Source organism: Argentina anserina, chromosome 7 (assembly GCF_933775445.1).
Source record: "Argentina anserina chromosome 7, drPotAnse1.1, whole genome shotgun sequence".
NCBI classification, from domain to species: domain Eukaryota; kingdom Viridiplantae; phylum Streptophyta; class Magnoliopsida; order Rosales; family Rosaceae; genus Argentina; species Argentina anserina.
This window is the reverse complement of record NC_065878.1, coordinates 23,434,815-23,457,907: the sequence shown is the minus strand read 5'-3', so window position 1 is coordinate 23,457,907 and position 23,093 is coordinate 23,434,815. Positions and strand designations below refer to the sequence as shown.

Genomic DNA, 23,093 nt, shown 5'->3' with positions numbered 1-23,093 from the left:
TGGGCTATAAATGTAACGATAGAAACCCTAGTGGGGCAGCCGTTTATCAAATATCAGTATTTTCCTTGTGTTCTTTCCTTTCTCAGCTTTTACTTTCGGTTTGTTCTTCCTTTTATTTAAATTTACACCCAGATCCTAAGATCTGGTATCAGAGCCTTCTCGAAGGGGCATGGCGAACAAGCGTGGGGCTGCGGGTCAGCAGCAACCTCCGAGCGGGAGTACTCAACACTCTGAGGAACTCGCTTCAGTGGAGTCGGAGCTGCAAACTCTCAAAACCAACACCACGGCACAAATCTCTGGCCTCCAAGCCTCTCTAACCGACCAGCAAGCTGCTTTGAGTTCGTTTCGCGACGAGATTCTAGCGGAGTTGCGTGCTATGCGCACTGCAACCCCGGATCTGAGCTTGGTGAAGTTTGGGACACTCCCACCTGTTATTGAAACACCTGGTCTCGTGTCGCTGCTTGAGTCTACTTCAGATCAAGTTCTGCCTTCATCAACTACCACGACTAGTACCTCTTCCCAACCCATCTCTAAGTTTGACCAGCTATATCAGTTCGCCACTACGCAACCCATTGTCACGAATTCCGCTGGTGCTGTGCTGAATACTATCACTGTGAGCAAGGTTAGTCCTAAACCGTCCACAGAGAAGCGCAATTTTGAGAAAGGAGAAACCAGTAGAGGAAAAGGTACTGGATCTGGGAGTGAAAAACCCTATACAACCCAGTTTTTCCAACACACACCTAACCCACAAGTTAGCCAACAGTTTTCACCACACTACAATTTTGCCTACACTAATATACCTCCTGGCAGTTTTGGCAACACCAGTTTCGTCCCAGCCAATTTTGTTTACCCACACTCTGGACCAGGACACTTTACTCATCAACCAGGGCCATCCAACACCCCCTGCAGCTCGAATACTCAACTACAGTCACATAGATTCAGCCCTCAATACACTGCAGCTACCATTACCTCACACATACCACCCCATGCTTATACAGGACCTTATCCATACTCTGGTTACCAACCCAATTGTCAACAGCAGTTCATGTCCAACAACTGGGACCCCAATTTACCCACCATGAAACAGATGAAACTGGAGATGCCCACCTTTGGCGGAAATGACCCTATTGAGTGGGTGAGCAAGGTCGAGCAATACTTTGAATTTTATCAGGTTCCTGAGGATAGAAAACTTGCAATAGCCACCATGCATTTGGTAGACCGAGCATCAGATCGATGGTTCATGTTCAAACATGAATTTCCCCAAACATGGTCTGGTCTTTGTGATTTGTTACTACGAGAATTCAGTGAACACAACCTCGGTGACTATCAGGCTGCTTTGGCTAGGATGAGCCAAACAGGGTCAGTAGAGCAGTTCATGGAACAATTCACGAAACTCTCTCGTCGAGCACCTGGCTTTACACCTGAGAATCTATTGTTCTTCTTCATTGGAGGTTTGAAGAGTTCTATCCGTTCTGATGTGAGAGCTCAAAACCCTAAGACATTGTATGTAGCTTGTGCTTTGGCCAAAATCTTTGAGGAAAAGGAGTTAATTCAGCGTCAGGCGGGCCGCAATACCTTTGTCCCTAGACCTACCCCAGCAGTGGCCCCAACCATACCTAGGGTTGCCCCTGCACCAGTCCAGCTTGCTCAACTCCGACCTGCTCCTATTGTGCGTGCACCACAAGCAGGGAATCAAGGTGGTAATCGGAGAATGACTCGTGCCGAGTACTTAGAACGGAGAGCTCGTGGTCTGTGCCTCTTTTGTGATGAGCAATATCGGCCAGGCCATAATTGCAGGCATGGCAACACTCTCATGGCTATCGAAATTATACCAGACGAGATGGAATTACAGGGTCCAGAAGTTAATGAGGGTGATGTTGAAATTCACCATGTAGACAATCCAGATAAGGAGTGTGACTTGCAACTCCATTCTGTTGAGGATGGGGATAATGTAAGAACCATGCAGTTGAAAGGGGAGTTTCAAGGGAAGGAAGCTCATGTACTCATAGATTCTGGAGCATCTCGTAACTTTATCCATCCCTCTGTACTACGCAAATCGGGCGTCACAATGCAGGAGATCAAACCACTTCGAGTACGAGTGGCAAGTGGTCAAATTATGGTCACTAGCACAATGGTTGAGGTACCTATCACATTACAACATTATAGTTTTGTCACATCCTATTATGTATTACCCATTTCAGGTTGTAAGATTGTTTTGGGGGCGGCCTGGTTGAGGACGTTGGGTGATATTGTGTGGAATTTTGAGCGTATGACTATGAAGTTTTGGGATCAAGGCCGAGAACAGTCTTTGCAGGGTAACACTGAGGTGGACTCTAGTGTTGTGAGTTGTAAGGCAATGACCAGAACACTAAGGAAAGAGAAAGAAGCTTTGCTTGTTCAGTTGAATTCTATTGTTAGCCTTCCCAAGCCTGACACACATACACCAACAAACTCTCACATCCAAAACCTCATACACAAGTATTCTGATGTTTTTGAAACCCCCACACAATTACCACCACCAAGGCCACGGGACCATAAAATTAAGCTACTACCAAACACTTGCCCTATTAATGTGAGACCCTATCGTTACCCTCAATTTCAAAAAAATGAGATAGAGAAGATCATTCAAGAGTTGTTAACAAATGGAGTGATTCGACCTAGTGTGAGTCCGTATTCATCACCAGTGATCTTAGTGAAGAAAAAAGATGGATCATGGAGGTTGTGCATTGACTATAGAGCTTTAAACGCTGCTACTGTAAAGGATAAGTATCCGATACCCGTAGTGGATGAGCTCATTGATGAGGTTCATGGTGCTACCTTGTTCACCAAGTTGGATCTCCGGGCTGGATACCATCAGATAAGAATGCACGAGAGAGACATTGAGAAAACTGTTTTTCGCACACATTCAGGCCATTATGAATTTCTAGTCATGCCATTTGGCTTAACCAATGCACCATCTACCTTTCAAGCAGTGCTGAATGATGCTCTTCGAGAGTTGCTACGCAAAGGAGTTTTAGTCTTCTTCGACGACATCCTAATTTATAGTTCTAATCTAGAACAACACTTACAGCAGTTGGAGCACGTGTTCAAGATCCTGCGACATCACTCGTTAAAGGTGAAAGAGAGCAAATGTAGTTTTGGAGTAAGCCAAGTAGAGTATTTGGGGCATGTTGTTAGTGGAGAAGGAGTATCTGTCGACCCTGCTAAGATACAAGCTATTAGTCAGTGGCCTAGACCTTTGACTCTGAAGCAATTACGAGGTTTTCTTGGTTTAGCCGGGTACTATCGAAAGTATGTGAGGAATTTTGGAATTATAGCCAAGCCTTTAACTGATTTGCTTAAGAAAGATGCTTTTTGTTGGAACCCTAAGGCAGAATTTGCATTTGAGGAGTTGAAGCATGCACTCACACACACACCAGTGCTGGCTTATCCGGATTTTTCGCAGGAATTCGTTGTTGAATGTGATGCCTCTGATGCAGGCATTGGTGCAATTTTATCACAAAATGGTCATCCCATTGCGTTCATGAGCAAAGCACTCGCTCAACGCCATTTAGCACTATCTGTGTATGATAAAGAAATGCTTGCTATAGTTTCAGCAGTCCAATATTGGAGACCATACCTTCTCGGACATCACTTTTCGAATTGTTACTGACCATAGGACTCTTGAACATTTCCTCAAGCAAAAGATTACTACTCCAGCTCAGCAGAAATGGCTAATTAAACTCCTTGGCTATGACTACTCCATCTCTTACAAGGCAGGACAGAACAATGTTGTTCTGGATGCGCTATCTAGGGTCCCTGCCCTTGTTTCTCTCATGGGAATTTCAAGTCCAGTGCAAGGCTACATTCATGACCTTCAACAGTCTTGTTTGATTGATTCCGAGGCTGCAGCCATCATAACACAGTTGCAACAAGGTAATGAGAAGAAATACTATCAGTGGACAGATTCCCACTTGTTTTACAAGGACAGAATATTTGTGCCTCGCATTGATGGATGGCGACACAAGATCATCTCTGAGTTCAATGATGGAAAGGTGGGGAGGTCATGCAGGTTGTAGCAGAACACAAAAGAGAATTGGAAGAAGTTTTGCCTGGCCAGGTTTGAAAAAAGATGTGAAACAATTCATAGCTCAGTGTGACACTTGTCAGAGACATCACTATGAAGCCATGAAACCACCAGGTCTACTCCAACCTATTGCCATACCAGAACAAGCATGGCAAGTCATTTCCATGGACTTCATTGATGCCTTGCCAAAATCTGAGGGTAAGACCACTATTTGGGTTATCATTGACAAGTTCACTAAGTATGCACATTTTATCCCCATTTCACACCCCTACACTGCTGCATCTCTGGCCAAACTCTTTGTGCATGAAGTAGCAAGATTACATGGTATGCCTACACAAATCATCTCGGATAGAGATCCCGTTTTCATGAGTTTGTTTTGGGAGGAGTTCTTCAAGCTGCAGGGCACGAAGTTGAGTAAGTCATCGGCATACCACCCACAAAGTGATGACCAAACTGAGAATTTAAATCGCACTTTGGAGCAATACTTGCGATGTGTCGTAGACACTAAGCCTAAGGAGTGGGTTGCAGCACTGCCATGGGCAGAATGGTGGTATAACACCTCACACCACTTGGCCATTGACATGTCACCTTTCAAAGCTTTGTATGGATATGAGGCTACCTCAGTAAGGACCTACTTGCCTGGCTCAACTGCAGTAGCTCAAGTGGATAAAGAGTTGATTGCAAGGGATGAGCTTTTGAAGGTTTTGAAAATGAACTTGGAGGTGGCACAGTCACGTATGAAGAAGTATTATGACCTGAGGCACACTGAGTGAGTTTTTGAGATAGGAGATTTTGTGTACCTAAAGTTGCAACCTTACAAGCAAAAATCTGTGCACAAGAGAGCATGTCACAAGTTGTCTGCAAAATTCTATGGCCCCTATGAAGTGATTGAAAAAATTGGAGCTGTTGCTTACAGGTTGAAGTTACCTGACACAGCCAGGATCCATAATGTGTTCCATGTCTCATTGTTGAAGAAGAAGTTGGGAACTCATGTTGTAGTGGAAACAGAACTCCCCCCACTGTTCAATACCAGCACTGACACTTGGGAGCCTGAGGAGGTGCTACAGATCAAAATTGTGAAAAGAAACAATGTGGCAGATGCACAGTGGCTGATTAAATGGCGTGGCAAACCAGTTGAAGAGGCCACTTGGGAATTTTATGATGATCTTAAGGAAAGGTTTCCAGAATTTTTGCTCCAAAGGGCAGCTACTCTCCAAACTTGAGGTCAAGTTTGTTTTGCAGCAGGATGAGATGTTAGGAGCTCTAAGTTATCCTAGTATTTTAGATGTAATTATCAGTAACTATCTTTAGCTTAAAACGTAGTCGTTTTGTTTAAATCGTGCTCGTGCCTCGCACGTGAGTAGTAGCAGCTGATAGATTATGGTTGTGGACTCTTAGCAGCCACGTGATCAGTTATGGATCGCCAGTATGGGCTATAAATGTAACGATAGAAACCCTAGTGGGGCAGCCGTTTATCAAATATCAGTATTTTCCTTGTGTTCTTTCCTTTCTCAGCTTTTACTTTCGGTTTGTTCTTCCTTTTATTTAAATTTACACCCAGATCCTAAGAACATGGCTGAGTTAGCTAGGGTTTCAAGTATTCTTCTCCTCGGACAAGAACCAAGATATGTGTAAGTATATATATAGTTTCAAAGTCATGTGTAATAATCACTTTCGATAGCTTTGATTTCGAGTAGTGAAAAAAGCATTAACGTACACAAGGTCATGAGTTGTTTGAGTCAGTAACTAAACATATATAACGGAAGGAAGAGGACGACATCATGAGTGATGAATGCGATTAAGGTTTTATTATAGGCTAGAAAGTCTAAACTCATGAATGCGATCATATTTGTGTTATACACGATGACAAAAGATTAGAATAGGCCGGGTTATATCCCATATCATATATGTGTGCCTCCTATATGCCGAGTTAAAAGCGAGAGTACTTGGAATCATGGATTACTATTGACTTTAGCTCGGAAAGATATAGCAAAGACCAAATGCAAATGGAGTGCATGATTCTTTTATCGTTTCATCAATTTTTTTGTTCTTTTATCAACCAACGACGGATCATACAGTAAGTTGGCTTATTTTCCATTGAGTGGAGTAACTAGAGGTGACAAACAGACCAGGTTGTCATTTTAAGCGGGCCAAAATCGTGTATGTGCTGTGTTCGGGCCGGTTCATTTATTTTTCATGACGGGTCGGGTCGGTCAATTTACTTAAATATTAAACCTGGTCCGGCCCACAGTCCAAGCTCATGTTTGGCCGGTCCACCCCATTAGCATTATAAGACACAATTAACATAAAAATTTGTGTAATTAAAATATTTATTTTCTATAACTATTTAGAATAGTAAAATAAATGGAATGCTAAACACATTTGATAATCTTATTTCTAAAACGTTACATATGTCAAAACTATGATTTTTTTATCACTACTTTGATTATATTTGTGACATAATGTAATTAAAATAATAAAAAAATTTAAAATATTTATATGTAGAAGGTTTAATATTGAATTTCCATTATTATAATTATTTAAATATTTATATATATAATATAAAATTATGTGTTTAACGGGCCGACCCATGAATTATGTGTTTAACGAGCTAAAAATGGACTCAGACCGGGCCTCTAACAGGTTCAGACCGTGCCATGTTCAAATTTTTCGGCCCACTTGACACCTCTAGACTAACGTAATGGGTTATGATTTTATGACTATAACACACTACATCACATAAAGGATCAACTAGAAAACAAGGATATGCATGAGTGTGAATGTACGGAAGTGTAAGGCAACTAGCTATATGGATTGATCGACTTAAAAGTCCAAGAAGGAAAACAAAGACTAGTCTTTTAACATTTTCTATCTTCAATTATTGTTGATTTCTCAATTCGGTGGCTTATACAATTTAGTCAATGATCGAGCAACGAGTTGCAATAATATATTGTAATCCATACCTTGGTAGTTGGTTTGATATAAATAATAAAATCTTGAAATTCCACCGTGGCATAGCTAATGTTAAATCCGATATATCTCGATATATCTCCGTTATATCCTTATTTTACAAAACCGATACGATGACGATAACTGCTATTTAAATCGTTTTTGCTAATTTTTAATTAAAGTTAATATATTTATAAACATATACATCAAAATATACCAAATAAACTTGAGAAATTAAAATTTTTAAAAGTAAATGTACTAAATAAACTTCATAAAAAATATATTTGATTATTTTGACAATTAAAATACATAAATAGTATTAATTAATAAAAACAGAGGTGATCATTCATCATAATCTCTCTCGTCATCGAATGCTATCGACGAAACTTTCAATTTTTTTAAATTATTTTTTCAAAATGACGTGGTTTTAAAAAAATAAAAAAAAATACTGATATATCGGGTCAAACTCGGTTTGACCCGATATATCGTCATTTGACTTGTTTTTTTTGGTTGACCGATAAAATATACTGATAAGCAATTTATCGTTTCGTTTTCTTAATATCGGGAATATATCAAGAATATATCGAGATATTTAGAACATTGGGCATAGCAAGACGTAAGTTGTTGTAATGTATTATTTTGGTGAGTTCATGTTTGATCTCTTTAGGTCGTTTCTCAGTTTGTATAACATTGCGCGTTCATATTGTCAAGTAATAAACCAAACTTTATTCCATATGTTCATCATCTGTTCAAGCAAGAATCCTAGCATATTCAGGTGGTGAGTTTAGTCCGTCTCATTTCAATAGGGTTTCTCGTTGGGAATCCTTAGCTTTAGTACCAACAACCCGACAAAATATATGTACAAGTTTCCTAAAGATGATAAATTATATTTACCCGTCATATATTTTACGTGGCGTGCCCCTTTAATATTATTTTCACCAGATCAATATCATATTGGCCGGAGCCAAATTTTAGATGAGTTAATCTTTCATATGGCATCTATAAGGCTATAATATACCAAATTAAAAAGTTTATCATGCATGTGCTTAATTAAAAATGGAGTTGAGATTCTCGACTTATTTAGGTGAACTAGTTAATCCCTCTTTTTGGTTAGATCAAGGTTAAGATTGATTGAGCATGAAAAATTAGTTCTAATAAGGTAAACTATGGTGGTGTTTATAGAGACTACAGAGATTCAGTTTTAAGTGTTTTCTCTTATATTGTTGATATCTCTAGTTTAATTGTTGCAGAAGTCATGACAATCATTAAGGCTATTGAACTAGCTTGAGTTAGAGATTTGAAGTTCATATGATTAGATGTGGATTCTTCTCTTATTCTTCTTTATTTACAGTTTTCTCATGTAGTTCATTAGAGTCTTCGTGTGGAATGGTCCAATTGCTTGTATTGTATCTCCCAACTGCATTTTAGATCGAGTCATATTTTTTATGAGGGCAATCAAGTTGCTGACAATCTTGTTAATTTTGGTGTTTCTTTAGATGGTTTGACCTAGTGGAATTCAATTCCAAATTTTATGGTGAGTCACTGTAATAGAGATCGATTAGGTTTTCCTAATTTTTGTTTATGATAGCTGTTTCTTAATTGGTTGAGGGATATTTGTGTTTGTCCTTCTTCGTTCTTCCTTGTAACATTTTTCCTTTCTTTAAATTTTTGCAAGAGGACGATGTTTTAGTCCTCTCTATGGGAATTTTCTTAGGTACCCACATTTACAAATATGACTACAAATTTGTTTTCATTGTGGTAAAACGAATAATTATTTAAGTTTTTAAACAAATTGTTGTAATGATAGTAATTTTATTCAATTATATGTAAATGTGTAAAATGAATGTCATAATTTTGTTGTCAATGTTGTAATTTTGTTTAATCAATTGTAAATATATTTATGGTATACGGCTGTGTACCATAGACGACTCCCCTCTGTACGCTTACCCAAGTAATGTAATGTGTAGATTTTCACAAGTATAATGTGTAATTACGTGCATGCATGTTTATAGGTACCATTGCTTGAAGATAATGAATCCAAAAGTGTTAAAAATGATATGCGACTATCTAAAGCCTGTGATATACCCTGAACATAGCTATGTTGCCAAGGTGGATGAACCAGTTGATAGGATGGTGCTCGTCACAGAAGGAACTGTGTGGATATACTGTTCTAATAGTAGTAGTTCTTCATCTAATAAGATTCACCGGCTGGACGGTTGAGAACGGAGGCATCTATGGAGAGGAACAACTTCTGACTTGGGCGTCGAAGGACATGCAGCACGTATCGTTTGCAACTCTCCCGATCTCGAAAGAAAATGTGAAATGTCACACAAGAGTGGAAAGATTTGCTATCACGGCCAAGGACTTGAAAACAGTCGCTACCAAGTGCAAAATGTAATGGAATTATATATGATGATCCTCGAGAGAAGGAGGGAGTGGCGAGCTCTACCATAGGAACCTCATTCCGTCGAAACCGAAGCAACCCAAATAGGCCAGCTACATTGGGAGTAGGAGCTGCGACCTCTCCATGAACACGAATTCAGTATCTACAGAAGAGAACCTAATGCATGACCAGAAGAATATCATTTCTCATAATCAAGTTGCTTAATTAGCAATTAGCTAGGGTTACTAATTACAACTGCATATTATGATTAATGCCCAACAGCTGTGTTATACGGTGTAATTTCTCAGACAATCTGAGCTGATTAACAGCTATTGGCGCTACTGTTTTCGATTCTGGTTCACTACGATCTGCTATCAGTTCTTATGTGCTAATTAAGCTAAGCTAACAAATCGCGCGCCACCCAATGGAGGGGGAGATCGATCTACATAGAAGTATCATTTTGATCAGAATAATATCTTGGAAAAAAGTTTACACAGATAAAAAAACATATCAGCAACTCTTAATTAGATTGACCAAATTCGCATCCAAGATCGATAGGCACTGCTAGCTTAGTACTTTATACGTAGATTCATGGACTATACAACTTGTATTTTTATAACAACGACTATACAACGTACGTACGTGTAGGTTCTCTTTTTTATACAAGCCAAATACTTTCTGATTCAAGCCAACAGAGCCCCTAAGATCGGAAATTGTATTGTAAATTATTTCAAAACTTTTATTTATGATCAAGAATTTAGATGCATTGCTCAAGAATGAGATAGATTATGTCACCTGAGACGGTTTTTCTTTTTTTGCTGATCAGTTTGTTGTTGATCGACCTTGCAAAATTGTTAATTAGTTCAGCTAGTGTGAGTACGTTAATTAATTCGTTGGCCATGCCAATCACATTTTAACTATGTACACAATGTACGCACATTTTAACTACGTATGCAAATGTATAATTTTAGCTCCGATTATCGAAAAGGCAACTTATAGGATAAGATCGATTTGTACGTACGTATGACATGTCAAGATAACAACATGAATGAGTAATAGAATGCAATAATTAGTCTAGACCACTACATATTAATTTGCATTCCGAAATCTCAAGTTAATTGCCTAGCTAGAGATTAGTCAATTAGCAACTTGCAAGATTGGTAGCTAGCTAGATTAGTTAACTTGGTCACTTGGTGTACTTGTCCTTACAAAATAAGTCCTATAGTTTGTCAACAGGTATATGAAAATTCTGAAAACTAAATTTTCAAATGGCGTGGGCTAATTTGTTAATTCAACTCAACTAATGTACATACATGCACCGGCTTATTATTACACGTTATTGCACAGTTTGCACTATACAAGATGAACTTATTCTTTCAGAACATCGACACCTAGAAGACGTAGAATGCAGACTAGTACGTCCAGCCTAGATACCTAGCTTCCTAGACAGTAGTTACCAATTCCCAGTGAGCTTCAAGTTTAGAGATTCATCATCTGCATTTCAACTTTTCAAGATATAGTAAATCACTAACCGCATAGTTTGATTCTGATATAGAAGAATAATCATCTATATAGAATGTAATCAGGTTAACCAATGTGACTCTGTGAGGTCGATGAACCTTTGATGAATAGATTTAAATCATCAAGGAATGGCTATTGCCTTGTTGCAGCAGCCGCCCATGAATTCCGGCCACTTGAGAGGGCCACTTGAGAGGCCGGCGTAATACGCTCATGATTTTGATAGCCTTCATCATATAGTACTGGCAGTGGCAACCCAGTTGACAAGTAGAGTTTCAAACGGACCAATAGACACTAATCCATATTAATTAACAGGAGATAAGATTAATAGTACCAGTTAAGGCAACGAATATGATCCCTGTATAGACTTTTAGCACCAATGAAAAGATCATCCCATTCATGCCCTCGGTTATGTATATATAATTATCAGTTTGTTTATTTAACCTGGTCAGTTGACCACATGTTCTTTCTCTAATTAACTATATGCTGCATACTAGTCTATAAAACCGAGTGTCAACAATGTTCTTTGACATAGTAATCAACAAAATCCAGTTTCAGTTTTGGATGCAAGCTTCGAGCAACTGAGTTTTCTCAGCAAAAAGAAGTTCTAAGCCGGCCAAGTTAAATTTTTCATAACTTGGTAACTTGTCTATCGATCATAGATACTCATCATATTGTTAGGGTTTTGCGTTATGGCTATTCATCCAGACAACAGCGTCATCATAAGGTTAGCTTAAGAGCTAAACTGTTCTAGCTTCAATAAATTTTCAGTATTCTTTCTTTTCTCTTTATCATAAGGTTAGCTTTTAATCTCTAACTAAACAACTTCAATTTGCTTTGAGGACAAACGAACCTTCATGTAAAGAAAGCTAGCTAGCTATCTAGCTAGCACCCTTTTATTACTTCCAATCTCATGGCTTCAAATTCCTTCAATCAATTAACTTAATTGTTCGATTCTGTCTCAGCATTACAGAAGGTTACATGTTAGACAGTAAAGGGGTGCTGCAATCTCCTATTACTCCTACGAACAATGGAGGACGACTAATATTGTCACCGACAAAGTGGCCTACGTTTAAGGAATTCTTTGACCCCCAAGGGGCCTTCATTGCAGTGTGGAACAAAATATTTGTTATTTCATGTCTGATTTCTGTAACCACAGACCCTTTGTTCTTCTACATCCCCTACATCAACAAAGAAGAAAATTGCATTGGTAGCGACAAGAGGGTGGGAACTGCAGCTCTAGTCCTCCGATCACTCACCGATATTACTTTCATAACGCATATTATACATGAAATTCGAATCACTGGGGTGCCTGATATATCAAAAAGAGGAAAGCCAGGTTGGCAATGGAGAAAGGCAGAGATACTTGGTTTTGCCAAGGCAATATCTCAGAAGATGTCCTGCTTATCTATCTCCATCATAATCGACTTCATAGCTATTCTTCCCATCCCACAAGTAAGACATAACATCTTCTCCTATATGCTCATACATACATTGTTAGATTTCGGTTTTAAGCCTAGCTAAATAGCTAATACATTCCATAATTTACGAACGTTCGTGTCTTGTGAAGGTGGCAATATTTGTTTTCTTTCTGAAAGTGGATGGCACGGAGCACAAGAGGAAGATTTTGAACGTGTGTCTTCTCTTTCAATATATGCCAAAGATTTATAGAATCTATCTTTCGTCTAAAGAACTCAAACAAACCGGAATATGGGCTAGAAGTGCATTCAATTTTTTTCTCTACATCCTCGCCAGTCACGTAAGTTTAATCTACATTTTCATCGATCATTTCAGTCACTATAGCACCTTCTTCTTTTAGTTATACTGATTGACTAAGAATTTGTTAAAAAATTAATTTTTTAGGTACTCGGAGCCTTTTGGTATTTTTTTTCTATTCAACGAGAGACATCATGTTGGCGTGAGGCTTTTGAAAAACATACGACGGGATATAAACCAACTTACTACTGTGACGGCCAACCTGAAATTCAAGAATATGTCATTCTGCTTGAGAAACATTGCGCTGTAAATCCATCAAATGCAACAGGTTTAATTGATTTTGATTTCGGAATCTTCCGTAATGCCCTCGAGTCCAATAGCACACAATCAACAGATTTTTCCAAGAAGTTCTTCTACTCTTTCTGGTGGGGTCTGCGAAATCTAAGGTATGCAAATGCATATACAGATAAATGTGACTAAAGTGTGTATACTATCACTTCATTTGCAGTGGTTCAGAATTAACCATTTAAATTTCTGCAGTTCACTCGGTCAGAATTTGGAGACGAGTACCTATGTGTGGGAAAACTGCTTCGCAATTGTTATATCCTTAATTGGTTTGCTACTATTTTTGTATCTTATTGGAAATGTACAGGTTAGTAGTTTAATGACTCTATTGTTTAGTTGTTAGATTAAAGAAGGATGAGTAAATTGAGCTAAGGAAAATTGTTGTGTTGTGAAAATAAACAGACATATATGCAGTTGGCAACTACAAAATCGGAGGAGATAAGACAGAAGATGGTGCTGAAAGAGCTAGAGATACAACTGTGGATGTCGAGAAATCGCCTCCCTAATGATATGAAGACAATGATAATCGAGAATGTAAGGCATAAATTGGAAGAAAACAAAGATATTCATGTGGAGAATCTACTCTCTATTCTTCCCCGAAAGGACAGAAGATCCATAACACGCCTTCTCTGCATGGATGCACTTAAGAAAGTAAGTACTTGCTTCCCTAAAACTGGACTTCATTCTTCAATCAAAGTGTCATGCATGCGCATGTTCTAGTTCTTAATTGATTGACGTGAGCTACATATAGGTACCGATGCTACGATACATGGATGAAAGTGTGTTAAAAATGATCTGCGACAATCTGAAACCGGTGATATACACAGAAAACAGTTATGTAATTCGAGCAGGAGAACCACTTGATCTGATGTTGTTCAACACAGAAGGCATTATATGGACTTACACTGCTGCTGATGGTTCAACAAAATTGGGTTCTTCAATCACCAAGTGTCTTAGTAAAGGTGATTACTATGGAGAAGAACTTCTGAGCTGGGCTTCCTTGTACATGCCCTTCTCCGACCTCCCTATCTCGACTCAGAATGTGAAATGCCATACAAAAGTTGAAGCGTTTTCACTGATGGCAAAGGACTTGAAGGCTGTGGTCACCAAATTATGGTGGCATTTCAGCAAGGCAGTTCCCAATTCGAACAAAAACAACTCTCGGCTGGAAGAGTTGGCTCTTTCTTTCCTAAGAGCTCATCGTCGCAACCGATCAAAGAAGTGCAAAAAAGTGAGCCCTTGTCCTCCTCAATTATCTCTATAAGGGAGGTGAAAACTCCCAAGAACCTGGATACAGCGGTTATTACCTGTAAATCGATGCTAACATGCTTGCCTTAAAATTTGGAGGGCAAAACCTCATCGGATACTAGTTAGTACTTAGTAGTTACCCTGTACTCTGTAACTTCAGAACAATAGCGACCTCCTGTAGTTGTATCATATCATTTAAAGAAAAACCAGACATTATTTTCCAAAGACGAAACATGATAACAAATTAACAATCAAAATCAAAATCCAGCGAAAATATGTTTACATAAATATCAGATACATTATTTGATTACTGTGCAAATCACTCATAAGATCCAATAATGTGACGGGTAAACATATAGAAATAAATGACTGAAGACATAGATCGTAGTAAAACTTAAAACCCACCGATGCCTCAAAAGGAGAAGCTTCATCTACACAATTAACTAGTTAAAGAGAACCAGTCGTCACTACTTCATTACTAGGACAAGCCATTTCTTCTTGCTGAATTTGAAGAATCATGCAGAGCACTAACCTCCCTCCTCAAAAAAGCAGGCAAGGCAAAGGCAGCTGAGTGCATCTGCCAACCGAACAAACAGACACTCTGAATAAAGGAAAATAAAATAAAAAGATGAATTTCTTCTCCAGGGTGAAGTGGAAAAACTTGTGGGACTCCTACCTCAGAGTTATAATATCGAAGTTCTCTTTTGTGTTTGACAGCTCCTTCCAGCTTCTCAATAGAATTGACAGGAGTTCTAAAATCAACAGGAGGCCCTTCGGTTGAGCATAGCAGAAAACCTATAACACCGCTGCACAACAGTAATTTCAGACTAAGAATGACTTCATGATGTCCATCTGATCCGCGATTGGGAAGAATGAGATAAAATCTCAGACCGGCAAGTTCTTAAATTATGCCAAATCTTCCAACTGACTTTCATAAGGAACATATTATGTTATTACCTTGGATATGTAGGGACACTTGCCCATGCATAGTTGACTGACCCCTTGAATGTTAGATGGCATACAGAGATCATATTTTCAATAAGATGTGTATGCAGCCACATACTTTCTGCCATGTTACAGAGAACACCGCCAGGCCTTAATGCTCTAGCTATTGTCTCAAAAAATGGCTTCTCTACAAGTGCTTCAGCAGGACCTACGTCAGGAGGATACCATATTAAGTCTCAAACAAAAGGCTTCTCTACAACAATGCATGTTAAAATCAGGTGTATATGCAAAAACACTAGTAGCAAAAGCCTTAATATGTAGATAACGTGTTAAAAGATCAAAACACGTACCTACAGGATCTGATGAATCAACAATTACAGCATCATACTTCCCTTGAGGTGCATGCTTTAAAAATTCAGTTGCTGTCATGTAATAACAATGAGATAATTGGGACAGCAAGCCAAACAGAAAAATCCATTTGATGAAACATTTTTATCAAAAAGGTAAAAGAAATTGTAGCAGTAAACATACCATCACCGACATGAAGATGGACACGAGGGTCCTCAAATCCAACAGCTAATTCTGGAAAAAACTTCTTAGACACCTAGAAGAGGAAAAAACAGCACATAAGCTGCTTGCACAGAATTTCTCAACAATCAAATACAGAAAGGGAAAGGAACCAATATTTACATCTATAACCATCTGATCTATCTCACATATATCAATATGCTCAACAGAAGAATGGCGCGAAATCTCCCTTAACACTCCACCATCACCACCACCGACAACCAGAACCTACATCAAGGATTTTTACAGCATTTAGCATTACATTAATAATACTGTATTAATTATTTAATTCATCATTGAATCTAAGCTACTTTATTTTTAAACCAAATTTTGACCACAGGTCTAACACTGACTTGACAAACATTTCCAGAACTTGTTCATAGTTCAAACTGCTCATAGTACAGTCTCCAGGGACAGGAGCAGACGACATATGAACTTAGTTCATACCACAATCTACAAATTGGTCCAGCTAGAAATTCTGCAGCCAAATCCAACCAAATGGGAGCCACCATATGCACATCCTTAATGACCAATATAAAGTTGAAAAGTTCCCTTCACAAAAGCCTCCTAAACCTAGATAGGCTTTGCAGTTTCATGATAGATAAGTGCAGCTGGCAGAAAGGATATGCAATAAGTGCAGCTGGCAGGCTCATATATTACCATATTTTATCACATGGTGTCATGGTCACATAATAGTAAACACACCATAAAATCAGAAAAGGACGGATGGATCATGAAAAATACATTTTTTGGGGCAGGAATCGAACAAAGAGGAAGATGAGTTATCATCTCCTGGTATGCACATTCATCCTTCTCACTCAACTGGATAATGCCATCAAGAACAAGCACTTTTCCATATGTTGAGGACTGCACAGAAAGGAATGAACATTAGAAAAGGTTGAAAAAGAGCAAGCACAATCGACTTAAACAGCAGAAGCAACCTTGAGGGTGAGATTGTCTAACCTCGAAAACCAAAACCTCTTGGAAGTCTGATTTCCCCTTGTATAGAATATTTTCTACTTTCAGCGAATGAGCTTCACCTTTAAAAGTGAAATAATAGAATAAAAATAAACTGAAGGCATTTTAAATATGCACAAAACTAAAGATTAGAACTTTCAACAAGTATATAAGTTACTCTAGGACAAATTTTCGTTATAGTGAACCAAAAAAGAAAAAACAAAAAACAAAAACTAGGTCAACAGGTTAACAGGAGTTGCCAATACGAGAGATCGATCAAGTAACATATAATCATCCGGCCTTTTTCCTTTCCTTTCGTCTTCATTAGAATACAGTATATATGTGACAAAGGATTCTTTAATGCAGTTTATTTGGGAAAATTTTCACCATCAGAAATTGTTACAACCTCAACCATAGGAAAAACTAAAGATGTGCCGCAAAGTATTTGAAGAAACTACTGATGCAATCATGAAATAAGTGGATTCGTAGATGCATCCATGTACTGCCTACCAGGCCACATTGGATTGTTGAAGTAAGTCCCTTTTCTAGCCTTATCTGCAATCCAAATAAAAGAGAAAACAAAGTGTTCAGTGTTATCAGCGTGCTTGAACATCCAACAACACTATTGCTTTGCTGAGATTACAAAGGAGGAGAAACAGTTACCGACCTGTGCGAGACTGGGATTCTGAAAACCAGCCAGAAACAACAGTGGAATGACATATTGCATCAACCTCAGGGTCTGAAGCCCTTGCCTTTAAGCAACAAGAAGGGATGGCCTTCTCTGAACCGTTTTTGTTACTCCCCTTCCCATCCATAGTCTTCTGGCATTCCAAACCTCTTCCTGCGTCGTCCCCCATAGACTATCTTTTTCTTCTCCGACTCCAGTCTCTGAAATAAACAATACTCATTAAGTAATACAATTTCGGAAATTGTACACAAAGACGAGTTTTCACAGATGCACACAAACACATATTGCAACAATTTGAAGCCTTTCTCTTATACACTGACATGATAACCAATTCAAACAGAAGAAAAGCGTTGTTAACAAGGAAAAGGGAAGCATACCAGATGAAAAATCACGAGAACGACTCCAAGCAAAAACGGCTTAACTTATAATCCCTACATATGGTTAAAGAAAGGGAAGTTTCACTCTTTATGTAAAGTATCGACTAGATTTGCGACTGCATCTTAATTGAGAATACAGAACATAATCACAATAAGATCTTTTTCCTTTCAGAACCTACAACCACATCACACTTAATCACACAACTTCCTCTTTGATATCCTCAGCAATTAAACTCGAGTTAAAACACCTCAATCACACGGTAAACAAAATTTACACCCCCACTGCAAGAATGAAAAAAAAAATCATCTGAGATTATAATTACTGGTCCCCAAGTTTTAATAAAAAAGACAAAGGAGTACAAGTTCCAGCATTACCTCAGCCAAAAAAAATAAACTATCAACACAAAGCTTTTCTCCCTGGAAACAGACAACCCCAAAATTTATATCCTTCTCGCCGACAAGTACCATAACCAACAAAAAATTCTAAAACAAAAATAACATAAACTGTGTTTCAAATTCCACATGTTCTTCATCCCCAGAGACATAAAAAGATTGTTCCTTGTTTTTTCTTGTCTAATCCTGTTTTGTTGCAAATACACCTTTCCAGAGATGAATGCTTTCCGGCAACCAAAACAAGGCTCTTTTTCTACAAATTGGGTCAATTAAATTGAAACATAACAATCCAGCATTACATTCATAACTCGGAAATACATAATCCAAATGTGGCCGAACGCAGAGAATATGTGTAGATACAAGCGAAAAACATATAGATACAAATAGAGATGAAGGGAAATAATTAATCTTGCCTGACGTTGATGAGAGAAAGATTTGGGTTTTGCTGTGAAACTCGGAGAAGCTGCAATAAATAGTTACAAGGGTATGGAATCTAGTCTGTGATGATAGTCAGAGTTAAACACAGTATGAGGTTCTCTCTGTGTTTTGAAGATTCTAGAACTAAGCTCTATCTGGCTTCTCTGGCTTTTTTCTGGCTTCTGTGTTCTGTTCTGCCCAGTTCGGTTTGGGACGAGAATGGCGTACCGGCAAATATTTATAGAAAAAAGTTGTATAATTCAGAGGAGAATAATAAATATTCTTTTTTATGGTTTTCTTTTTCTTGGTTCTTTTTAGTGGGAACGTTAACTAATATTTGGTGGGTGAAATAATGAAATTAGGATCATGTCCATATCATAATTAATAATTCTAGTAATCCTAATGGCTATACAAAGTTGGTCATGGCCCTAGATTGGAAAGAACCAAGATATGATAAATTGGTTTTAGTTACAAATATATAAGATATAATATGATACACACGGGACCTACAAAAAATAAGATTTTGTTTCAGGTGTGTGAGTATATTTAAATTGACTATCATTGACAAATTTGAACGGACCTTATGGGTTGAACCATGAGGTCAAGGTTGATCACCTAGTAAATTGCATTTATTGTGAAAATATTGAGGTTTAATGTATAATTTTGACGGTGATTATGCAAACTTTTAATAAATCAATATTTCTCTAAAAAAATTATTTATTACGCAACTCACATGCAATTAACGCACTTAATTAAAAAAAATCACGGAAATTTGAAGAACAAGACCACGAAAATTTGACAAAAACGTTTTGACATAATCATAACTATGATCCAAATCTGATTACATATATCACATGTATTGTATGTTTGTAATATTTTGGTGTTTTTTATATATATAGAGGCCAACTTTATCTTTGAGGTGGGGATAATGATCGAGGTTGTGATTAATTCACATTCACATAGATACTCCTCCTTGTGGACGTTGATATAAACTTTTATGACATATTCACAATTCCCCACAGTCTATCGATCCCACAGGATCGGAGCTAATTAATTACACTTTCGAAATGATCAAGTTTGTCGGTGATCGACCTTATAATTCACAGTTCCTGATGAAGTGATGATCATCGTTTGCCCACTTTTTCGACCGAACTCTACCTTAATGTACGTTCTCCCGTGTTTGAATGTCTTTGAGTAAATTGAGTATATGCTTCATGTTGCAGCTCACTTATCCGATGAGATTTCAGATTTGAGTTCACTTTCACACCAACGAAAACAAGCTAGGATTATCTCATTTCCCTGAAGGGTTTTAGGGTAGATAGTGGGGACACGAAAACCTACAAGCCTCCAATTTCTTTGTTTAATATGATTAATTTCATTTCATTGTCCTATTTAGCCTCCTGATTTCAAACGGTAGTAAGAGGTTTTTATTATGATTTCTATCCATAAGTAATGAAGAATCAATGTCTCCTCATATTTTAATTAACCCAAGCTTTACAACACAATCCCATCACCTCCATCCAGCCCATAACATCAATAGTAAACCCAGAAATAAAAATTCATCAAAATTTGAAAGAATCCCAAATTACCTTCAAATTTGCATAAATCTTTTGATGGCTCTGGAAACCCCCTTCTAGCTCTATGATAATTATCAAGCACAGGAAGCCATGAGTTTTTACGGTGACCCATACCGAAATTCTCTCCACTTTGTGATTTACGAGTTCGTTTTGTTTAAAATTTGATTGATTCTCATTTTGTTTTCTTTTGCTCTTCCTCATTTTTCGACATGGATGGCTATCGATCTTGGCTCTTCTCGGGCTTCTTTCTCATTTTCTTTGCGTTGTAGTCGAGAACTATTTTACAAAGCTTGTCAGTAATCACAGGGGCATCTTATCGATCTCTCCAACCAACCCAACGAAGTCTCCGATTGTTCATGAAATGCTCCCATATTTAATTTGATGTTTTTTTTTTACAGTTTGACTAGATTTTCTTGTTTTAGTCTTTTTTAACGGCATCAATTTTGGTGTTAGTGTCATAAAAAGACTAAATTAAATAATTGGCTGAAATTGCACGATATTTGTTAATGCAAGTGGATCTTGATACCTGAATAAGTTTCCTGAAAGGTTAGAACAGAGGCCGGAGCTAGAGATTGACAATAATCAAATATCAACAATCTCCTATTCCACAGACTAATGAACGTCCGTATCAATCAACGACATAAATAAAACAGCATGATGCCTATTTTTTAAGAACCTTTTATCTGTTTTCTTTAACCAGTGGAGCTCATTTCAAAGAGAGTTCGAACCACAGCATTTAGCTTTATATCATCTGGAAATGCTTTCATTTTCCTGAGTTAGTTCATCATTTTCGTGCATGGCCCCAGCCCCAGCCCCCGCAAATGGATCGGAGTTGCCATCAATGGGACATCACTGATTTAACTTGCACTGTTGACATGTTATCAACCATGTGCATGGTACAGTATAGTTCTTCCCCTAATAATAGTCATTTACAGTGATTTACATATTTGAGGCGAAACCAGCAGCATGCTTCCGATCCATGCCAGTTTCTTATCTAACGCCAATTGGTTGGAACAAAGAACAAACTAAGCCTAATTTCCTTGTTTTGGTGTGTCATGAAAGCAAAGAAAGAACCTGCAGTATAACATGATATGCTTTACGTACGTTGATTAAGGATACTATTCTTTTGAGGTGGAAAGACACTACAACAGTGGGAATTTTCACGTTTCAGTCTTCTCTTTTTTTTCGATGGAAATTTCAGTCGTCTCTTTATTTCCTGATTTTGGATTAGTTTTGTATCTGTTAGAATAGAATAGATCGACACATCAGTTGAATAGACACATTAATTATATGAACAAATTCAAGAAGAAATTCCAGTATTCCACCTAATTATGTGGTTTCTCACTTTCTCATAGATCATTTCCAATTAAGACATATGCAACATGGGATGCATCTAATTGCATGGTCGATCAATGGGATTAACGATCCTATCAATATATTGGTGCAAATTTTCAACCAAATTAAATAGGTTAGGTCGCCGTCATATTCCTATTTCCATTTCAATTAAAAGAAACTAAGCTTAACTTAACAAAGGCAAAAGATGAGCACGTCTTATTAAAACGTGTCATAAGAATCCGAAAAAGCCATGCATCAGATTCAAATTAAGGCAGAGAGATAAAAGGCTGTCGTAATCCATGGCCAAAGCAGGTGTCATCAGCTTTGAATTATAGCCCCAAAAATTGCCTAATTAACACTTCGATTGATCGTTCTAAATATTTATTCAAATTAAAGAGATGAACGTACTTTATGTGTTGGCCATGGACACAACTCTAAGAGGGAATAATCACTAGCTAATGTAAAGATATATCATCGGAATGTGGAAATATTGCTTTTTTTGGTTTATGCAAGTCATAATCAACAAAATTCGTTCCTTTAGAATCATAAAATTACACGTGTCTCAATATTTCTGTTATACACTCGTTATCATATGTAGAAAAAGAGTGGCTTTAGCACTTTGGCAAGCAATAATAAAATGCCATAAAACCTCATTTTTCTTGATACAATAAGACTTCAACTGTTAAAATTTAATGTTCTATACTTCTATACAAACATAAAGCATGCACTTACATTTAAAAAGTTAGAGCAAGTTCATTGGAATCGTAAAGAGAATTAAAGCAGAAATTCTGAGTGTGTCCAGCTAAAATTATTTGATGGATCAATTTTCTTTTTCAATTTCAATCATTTTAGATATGGATGTATTTGGTTTTATTGTGTTTTTTTTTTTGCAACTTTAGCTGATATACGTTGTACTATACTCCACTCTTTAACACTCTTCAAGAATTAAGATAGAATGAGCTATATTTTTTAAGTTAAGCGCATAGTATTATTCTATAGTATTTGGTCCAGCAAAATCACAATTCCTATAAGTAGGAGATTGTGAGTTCATCTCACAATAAAATTAGTAAGACATTATCCTTCTTGATTGCTTCTGCTATATTTATCATAAATACATATTGTGGTTATATACGGTATATTGGTTAAATTGAGAAAATATATGGACCGGCCATCTTATCATTGGACCTCTAAGTAGGCCTTCCTTTATTTGTTTGTTTTGCTACACTACTCAAAGAGATGGGGCATAGGATTTATGTAATTATGTGAAGAAGTTTATCTACAACTATATATATATATATATATATATATATATATATATATATAGTTGCACACGAAAAAATAGTGTAGCTAGTATGAGGGTATCTCATAACGGCACTTGTGAATCCTATCAGTCACTAACAAATGAGAAAAACATGACTTCCTTCAATCTACAAACATACTCGCAGTGTCGGTGACAACAAGTTCTTAAATTCATTAACGTGTTGTCAGCTACGTTGTATACGACTAGTTTTTTGCTCACGTGTTCTTTATTATTAATTTCCGAACAATAATTTATCGAGCAAATATTATAGAGGAGCACATTTGATTATGTAGAACCGGTTCGTTCATGACA

The 23,093-nt window shown here is 37.5% G+C and overlaps 3 protein-coding genes across 5 annotated transcripts; 2 read left to right on the top strand and 1 right to left on the bottom strand.

The window, feature by feature from the left end:
* Nucleotides 1-169: 169 nt before the first annotated feature.
* On the top strand, nt 170-5,289 carry LOC126803864 (uncharacterized). Its single transcript, XM_050531584.1, has 4 exons — nt 170-3,564; nt 3,659-4,034; nt 4,150-4,835; nt 4,983-5,289. Exons 1-4 carry the CDS (start codon nt 170-172, stop codon nt 5,287-5,289), a joined length of 4,764 nt encoding a protein of 1,587 aa, XP_050387541.1.
* A 6,206-nt stretch (nt 5,290-11,495) lies between these two features.
* Nucleotides 11,496-14,758, top strand: LOC126802194 (cyclic nucleotide-gated ion channel 1-like). Of its 2 annotated transcripts, none has more exons than XM_050529777.1 (7): nt 11,496-11,643; nt 11,882-12,371; nt 12,487-12,675; nt 12,780-13,078; nt 13,173-13,284; nt 13,392-13,628; nt 13,729-14,758. In XM_050529777.1, the coding sequence occupies exons 1-7, from the start codon at nt 11,609-11,611 to the stop codon at nt 14,239-14,241; spliced, it is 1,875 nt and encodes a 624-aa protein (XP_050385734.1). In that variant the 5' UTR covers nt 11,496-11,608; the 3' UTR covers nt 14,242-14,758. The 2 variants fall into 2 exon arrangements, with proteins under 2 accessions (XP_050385734.1, XP_050385733.1); XM_050529776.1 differs by having other exon boundaries at nt 13,380-13,628.
* LOC126802195 (spermine synthase) lies at nt 14,479-18,780 on the bottom strand. 2 transcript variants are annotated; one of them, XM_050529778.1, is made up of 11 exons: nt 18,566-18,780; nt 17,362-17,582; nt 17,205-17,249; nt 16,701-16,777; nt 16,482-16,604; nt 15,861-15,965; nt 15,702-15,774; nt 15,521-15,592; nt 15,183-15,378; nt 14,902-15,031; nt 14,479-14,802 (listed from the first exon to the last, which is right to left on the bottom strand). In XM_050529778.1, the coding sequence occupies exons 2-11, from the start codon at nt 17,549-17,551 to the stop codon at nt 14,704-14,706; spliced, it is 1,110 nt and encodes a 369-aa protein (XP_050385735.1). In that variant the 5' UTR covers nt 17,552-17,582; nt 18,566-18,780; the 3' UTR covers nt 14,479-14,703. The 2 variants fall into 2 exon arrangements, with proteins under 2 accessions (XP_050385735.1, XP_050385736.1); XM_050529779.1 differs by lacking the exon at nt 18,566-18,780 and adding an exon at nt 17,760-18,546.
* Nucleotides 18,781-23,093: the final 4,313 nt, after the last annotated feature.

Excerpts from the sequence above, each read along its gene's own strand:
- LOC126803864 (XM_050531584.1), top strand. The coding sequence starts at position 170 with ATGGCGAACAAGCGTGGGGCTGCGGGTCAGCAGCAACCTCCGAGCGGG. Across the intron at positions 3,565-3,658 it reads CGCCATTTAGCACTATCTGT|GACTCTTGAACATTTCCTCA; the intron begins GTATGATAAAGA and ends TACTGACCATAG. Across the intron at positions 4,836-4,982 it reads TATGACCTGAGGCACACTGA|GTTGAAGTTACCTGACACAG; the intron begins GTGAGTTTTTGA and ends TGTTGCTTACAG.
- LOC126802195 (XM_050529778.1), bottom strand. The coding sequence starts at position 17,551 with ATGGGGGACGACGCAGGAAGAGGTTTGGAATGCCAGAAGACTATGGAT. Across the intron at positions 16,778-17,204 it reads CAACAATCCAATGTGGCCTG|GTGAAGCTCATTCGCTGAAA; the intron begins GTAGGCAGTACA and ends TCACTTTTAAAG. Across the intron at positions 16,605-16,700 it reads AAGAGGTTTTGGTTTTCGAG|TCCTCAACATATGGAAAAGT; the intron begins GTTAGACAATCT and ends CTTTCTGTGCAG.
- LOC126802194 (XM_050529776.1), top strand. The coding sequence starts at position 11,609 with ATGGCTATTCATCCAGACAACAGCGTCATCATAAG. Across the intron at positions 11,644-11,881 it reads GACAACAGCGTCATCATAAG|CATTACAGAAGGTTACATGT; the intron begins GTTAGCTTAAGA and ends ATTCTGTCTCAG. Across the intron at positions 13,285-13,379 it reads ATCTTATTGGAAATGTACAG|ACATATATGCAGTTGGCAAC; the intron begins GTTAGTAGTTTA and ends GAAAATAAACAG.